General features: G+C 47.3%; 1 protein-coding gene across 2 annotated transcripts in view; it reads right to left on the reverse strand.

The window, feature by feature from the left end:
- Window positions 1–5,298, reverse strand: part of RGL1 (ral guanine nucleotide dissociation stimulator like 1) — a 65,840-nt gene extending 60,542 nt beyond the window's left edge. Inside the window, exons 1-2 of one of the 2 annotated variants that reach the window (XM_031595517.2) lie at window positions 5,173–5,298; window positions 4,308–4,418 (exon numbers count right to left, since the gene is read on the reverse strand). In XM_031595517.2, coding sequence (XP_031451377.1) covers window positions 4,308–4,418; window positions 5,173–5,199 — 138 coding nt within the window. In that variant the 5' untranslated portion in view covers window positions 5,200–5,298. Of the gene's footprint in view, window positions 1–4,307; window positions 4,419–5,172 lie in introns of those variants that run through there. The other variant, XM_031595518.2, reaches the window with a different exon arrangement.
- Between the last annotated feature and the right edge of the window lie 1,415 nt (window positions 5,299–6,713).

The raw sequence follows: 6,713 nt of genomic DNA on the forward strand, positions 1-6,713 counted from the left end.
TCTTTGCAAAGGATACCTTGAGCAACTTCATTTCTACTGTGTGACAACTGTGGAATTTTCATGCCTGTGCTCCTCCTCTGATCCTGTCACTCATCTGACAGATCCCATCCCATTCCCTCACAACTCCCTCTCTTGGACCTTTTGCCTCTCACATTCTCATCACTCACTTCTCCCATTCAAAGTTTATTTCAGTACATCACCTCTTAAAAAATTCCTTCTTTTTCTCCACCTACTTGCTGCTTCTTCCCTTTCCTTTCAACTCCCCGTTTACTTTTCAGTTTGTGATTTACAGTAAGCCATCAGCTGGAGTTCACCTTTTCCAGCACTCGTACTCAGTCAGCATACTGCTTTTGGCAACAGAAATTAAGGTGTTCAGAAGCTGATCTACTTATACAGCTCTACTCTTATCTGCTTCTGGCTACGGTATGATTCAGCCAGTCTCTCAGCCTTGTTTCACAAGTACACAGCTGACAGTTCAAGACCAAAAAAAGACCACAGAATGCTAAACATTTCACCTGCCTTTTCTGCTTTGCTGCCTTTTCTTCATACACAATAGCACTGTCCTATCTGACGTGCAGGGTGCCAGCTTCTCTATGGGCTGCCTTTACATCCTCAAAAGTAAGTTCAATCTCATTTTTTAGGTTCTTTTTGTGTCATAGTTTTTATTCAACCTTCTCTTTCTAGGCATATTATTAAAACTCTTTGCTGCTCCCTCTCACCTTCTAATGCTGTTACTGATAGGTCTTTTTCTCTAGCCTGATGTAGTCTCATTCAAAATGATGCTGAACATCCACTCAAAAAGCCCCTGGCCCTTATCATCCCATCCATCTATACATTTCTCTGCCTCCCCATCCTTCTCTCACACAAGTAAGGTCATCAGTCTGTTTCCATGGCCTTCATGGTTCCTGGATTGTTCCCAGTCTCCACACCACCTCTCTCGCTCTCACAACGATGCCTTCTGCCACACATCTATTCTGGAGACACTTCCACCCACTTAGGTTTAAAAAAAAAAAAAAGAAAGAAAGTCTTCTTGCTTTCTCTTGTTGAACTTTTCGTGCTCACTAGGGATCCTTTTTAAACACCTCCAGAAGAAACATTCAGCTTTGGAAAATTTTCCTAAGACTCTCTGTTGCCTTGATGTTTGCAAATAACTTGAAAAACACCAAGACTGCTGTGAGATTCGTAGCACTGCCTCAGATACTGGCCAGCAGAAGAGATAACATATGTGCACAGACATATGTGCCTTATCTGATACTTAGTCTGTACATTCCTTTTGGGCAGGGTAGTCCTTTTGTGCAGCATCTACAACACTGAGCTACTACTGGGGTTACTAATCCTCCCTAATACTGTAGTGCCTAAAGTCTTAATCTTCACTAAATATTTAGTGACTAAGCATTTAATGACAAAACCACTAGTTATTATTGGCATCCTTTGATGTCTGTATTCAATTTAAAGCTGAAAATGTGGTGTTTATACAAAAGCTTCACGCTTCTGAAAGATACAGAACTACTGACGACTGCGTAAGTCACAGCCTGTTTATCTTCTCCTTTTATTAATTATAGAAGTTTGAAAATAAACAAGTGGTCACAATGCTTAAGCTGTAATCCTACAGTGGGCTTTTAAGCATTCCCTCACAGCAGGGATGACCATTCAGAAACCTGGATGGTTATGTTAGGGTATAGAATTCTAAGAAAAGTGTATTAGTCCTGTTGAAATATAAAAAATCTAAGGTCATTCACTTACTGGTACCTCTTCAAGAACGTGCACGACTTCATGCATGACTTCAAATAGGAGGGAGAACAGCTGTTCACAGGGATGGATAGTGATAGGACAAGGGGAATGATCTCAAACTGAGACAGGGGAGGTTTAGGTTGGATATTAGGAGGAAGTTTTTCACACAGAGGGTGGTGAGGCACTGGAACAGGTTGCCCTAGGAGGCTGTGGATGCCCCATCCCTGCAGGCATTCATCCCTGGACACGTCAAGTAATTCACCACCTAATGCTTTCCAGCTGAAACGTCTCCAAAGCAGTTTACAAATGCAGCACCACTAAGAAGCATCCACTCCAGAATCACTGAACCAAACCCCTACTCTGATGCCACACAACATTCAATATCCACATGCAACATGAAAGTTCTTGAAGAACTTTGGCTTTTCATGTCACAAGGCACCTGACCCTCTGCAATAAACCATCAGAAACTCAGTGCCTCACAGAAGGTCAAACTAAGTAGACCTTTGCAGGATACAAACCGACACTGAATAAGTCACTGTTTTCTAACCTTAGCCCACACATAATCAGTGACAGAGTTACCATATTTGTTAGAATTACAGCTCAATACTTGCTGATGCACAAATACATTATTTCCGTGCTCTTCAGATGTCCTCCAGTCTTCAACCTAAGGGTGAATGTCAGCAGCAAGAAGGGCCGCCACTGATGAATCCAACAGCTTTTTAATTAAGCTCTATGAATTTCAAAGTTTTGAGGAAAAAAATAAAAATAAAAAATACATCATAAAACCCTGTAAGCTCCAGATAATAAATAAATAAATAAATAAATAAATAAATAAATAAGCAATCACCTGATGGCAATTACAAAAGAGACAATTACGCTTTTCAGGGCAAAACCACAGGAGGTGGGGATGCCTATTCATAAATAACGTCCTGAGTTAGAGGCTATTTGCTGGCCTTAGGACCACAGTAGAGCCATTAATAAAACAACATCGCAAAGAGCTTAAAATTTTTTCTGTTCTGAACAGCTTAAGGGAACAAAAAAACCCATATGTTTAAAAATATCTTTAAACAAAGAGCATGAGATTATTGCTGATTAAAGATGCCAGCCTGGAAGCTGCAGTCACTTGTTTATGCCCAGCACAGGTGACACACTGCCCCACTAACAGGGCTCCATCTGACCTGAAGAAGCTTGCACTAGACATAGAAAGCCAAAAGCCACCTCTGTGACCTTGCAGTCCCTTGTCCTCTTACTGAGACCAGCACCATAAGCTGTGCCAGCAGTCTGAGCAACACAGACATGTTCTTCCTTTGAGAATATGATCAAGGCTTAGCAGATTCCTTCTACACAGACAAAACAACATGTCTGAAACAGGAGAAATGAATGCTTTTCTGAAGGATGCTTCTGGTACATGGGCTCACTCACAGTGACCTCCACGTCTTACAAAGCCACCATCTGGGAATCTTACAGGAGTGCAAAAATACTTTCTGCTATTTTTCTATCAACCCTGGTATAAAAACGGCAGACAGAGATGGAAAATCTCAGAGAAAGCAGATTTGAAATTATCTCTTCTGAGTAGAACTCTGTGTACTTCTTGCAAGCATGGAAAGGGGAAATTCGAAGCACTATCTGTATGCAGGACAAAATTTGCTTATCTTTCTTGACTGTGGTTTCAGCATCGCTATATTGCTTCATGACGTGGAACTTCACAAGAAAACTATTTGATATAAATCTTTGAGCAGATTTAAATGGCTTTAAAATACTAACCCGGACACTATCACAAACCAAGTTCTTATGTGACTGCCTTTGATCTTGAAGAAAATCTATTAACATAAAATAATACCAAAGTTACAGCTACCTCCTGAACACCTGGCTCAGATTGCCACAGCTGCAGCGACTCCAGGGAAGTGAGGACATTTTCTATCAGCTGGGGACTTGGCCTCACAAAGGTAAAGGTACTCAGCAGCATGCCAAATTAAGTGTGTGTGCATTTAAGCTTATTTCACTCACTGCTAAAGCCTCCCTGCTTTGAAATATACCGAGCACATAGCTGTAGTTCTTGCAGGAATGCTGACAGGTAAAAGGGAATACCAACATCTCATCTGGCCCAGAAAGAAAGAGTGAAACAAGACCCAAATCTACATTCACTCAAACTTGGAAGAAGTTTCTGCTAACTTTTGAGAGACCCTCATTAGTTAAAATACTGTGACTGTTTGCTTGAGGTACATGAAGCAGACTCCTAGCAACTGAAACGAGCCATAGCCCATCTGAAATAACTGTTAAATGCCCAACTTTTAAGATCAGACCAAAAGACAACCCTTATTTCTGCATTAAGCATCGCCTGATCCACGGCCACGACCGGTCAGATCTGTTTTTATACACACCAGTAAAAGAAGAAGAGCCAACAGTTCTTTCAGACTGTCCTGACAGACAGCTCCAGCGTTGTTGTTTTTGAACTGCGAGAGCAGTCAGTGCTAGAAGTTAATATCACAGAGATTGGTGTGAAATCCAGCTCCCTGCAGCAGGCTCCAAAGTCCATGAGCAGCTTTCCAAAATGCCACCGCGCCAGCTTCACTTACCCCGAGCCACCTCGCTCCTTTGTTGGCAGCTTGCTGAATCTGCACTCTTTTCAGGGTGACATGGTAAACAGCTCCCTCTTCCACCTCTTCGCCCCAGTCTTGAATTGAGCTCTGTGGGGAAAGGGAGAGAAAAACAGAGAAAGGAACTTTTCCCCTCTCCTGCAGACCGCAATCCATACCAGGTGCCGTGCTGCTGAGGGCAGAGATGGGCTGCACAAAATAAACACAACAATCAAAGCGAGATGGATACTTTTAGACGGAGGGAACACTGGAGATATTCTTGGCAAGCTGGTCCTTCCTGTGGTATCGAGATACCCTGACTTTCCATTTAGCTATTTTTCCTAGACTAGCACATATTTCAAATAGTTGTACAAAGTCTTTTCTAGGGAAATAGTTTGGTTTTGATTAGGAGCCTCTCTTCCCTCTCCCTCTCGCCCCCCCCTTCCCTAAAGCAATTAATCTCTCCGGCCTTTCATTTCGGGAAGGAATGGCACTTTTAAAAACCGTTGCACACTCGGACGGACAGCCTTCCAACTTCGAAGCCGCGAGCGTGTAAAGCGCAGCGACCCTCCGCTCCTCTGACAGGCGGGGATCCGAAGCGCTGCGGTTCGCTTCTTCAAAACCTATTATTTCCAGCTGCAAAAACTTCGCACAGCCGAAGCTTTAAAATCCCCGGCTAACGAAGAGAAAGAAAGGAGCGCGGCGTCTCCCCGACTTTAACCGGACACGTGCCGGGACGATCGCGGCGAGGAGCCGCACAAAGAGCCGCCGCAGCCCCGCACGGACCGGCCGGGCTCCGTCCCGCAGCGCAGCCGGGCACCGCGTCGCAAAGCAGACGCCGCGCCCCGCGGGAAGACCCGGTTACCATTTTAGCTTTCCACGGCAATCTCATTCTCAGTTCCTTCTCGGGCGCCTCGACGGGACATGCCGCAGCCGCCGGGCGCCGCCGCCGCTCCGCCCCGTCAGCGGCCGCCGCCGCGGGCCGGCCCGAGCCGCGCGGCCCCTGGGCTCCGCTCCGCTCCGCGCGGGAGGCGGGAGGGCGGGCGGCGGCGCCAGGCCCCGCCTCGGCCCGGCCCCGAGCCGCACGGCCCCGCCGGGGGCTTCCTGTTGGCGGCGGGGCCGAGCCGAGCGCCGCTTGCCTGCGCGGAGCGGCGGGATCGCGGCAGCCGCGCGAGCGTGACTGCGTCCATCCGAGCGGCGCGGGGACAAAGGGCTCGGCGGGACCCCGCGGGCATCGCCGAGCCGTTCGGGTGCGAAGCGAACGCGTGGCTGGATTTAGAGACGGGATTGGCTTCGGAAACTTATTGCTACAAGTTGCGAAGCGAGGAAATGGAACGTAGCTGTTAGCAAAGCGCGGCTGCCGGCCCGCTGAGATGCCAGCATCCCGTGCGCAGCCGGGCCGGGTCTCAGCGGGTGGCAACGGCGGCAGCAGGAGAAGCTCCTCACCGCCGGACACGGAGGGGAGCGGGACTGAGGTCTCGGTTGGGGGGAAATAAGGTCCTACCCATCTGACTCGCACGACTGACGTTAGGAAACAAATCCTGGCCACTCTCACCTGTCCCGCCTCAAAAAATGACTCGTCCTGCTCCTGCCCGTGCAAAGCGACAACGATGCTCTCCGCTTTGGTCAGCCCAACGCTGACCATCGTAACAACAGCCTCCAGGAGGCTGCTGGCTGTGCCTCCACCGAGTCCTCTGGATGACGGCGCAGCGTTAAGTTTGAACATACAGAGCAGGAGGCCCTGCCTGGTACGCTGCCCTGCAAGACATGGGCTCAGTGCTTCTGTCACCTGCTAACGAGTGGATGAGACTTCTCCCTGGGAACAGTGCTTCCAGCTCAGCCTCTGGGGCACCTGTCAGCTAGCCAGCAAGAAAAACTTCTCATACTGATGCTGTAGTGACTAGATTATCTCTTTATCTATTTCCCACCTCCCATCTCAATGAAGACCGAAAGCAAAACATCCTTCTTTTCCAGTGTGGGAGTCCCTTGCTTGCAGACAAGCCCACCCATGTTTACAAGCACTGATCTGCCCTGATCTACAAGCACAAGCTGCTAACACAAGGATCCCAAAATACCTTAAACTACTTTAGGTTGGCTCTCAGGCTGGCTGTAGTGCCACCTGCTCGTTTGGTTTTCCTTCCTTTTTGGACCTAGCCAAGTTAGTGAAAGAGCTAAGAATCGAAGCAGAAAGTTCCACTTTCCTGAAGCTGAGCTCCAACAAGCAGCATTCTGACATCTTTATACACAAGTGTTACCACCAATTACCTCAGGAGCCATGCTGGTTCAGAGACTTGCAGCTGGTAATATGAGGAAGCATATGAAAGCAAGGAACATTATTTTAAGCCACGAAACCAAGACTGAGCTGCGTTGTTACGGGTGAACAGATGTGATTATTTTGCAGGCTGT

The sequence above is a fragment of the Phasianus colchicus genome, chromosome 9 (genome assembly GCF_987193195.1).
Source record: "Phasianus colchicus chromosome 9, bPhaCol1.hap1.1, whole genome shotgun sequence".
Classification (NCBI taxonomy): domain Eukaryota; kingdom Metazoa; phylum Chordata; class Aves; order Galliformes; family Phasianidae; genus Phasianus; species Phasianus colchicus.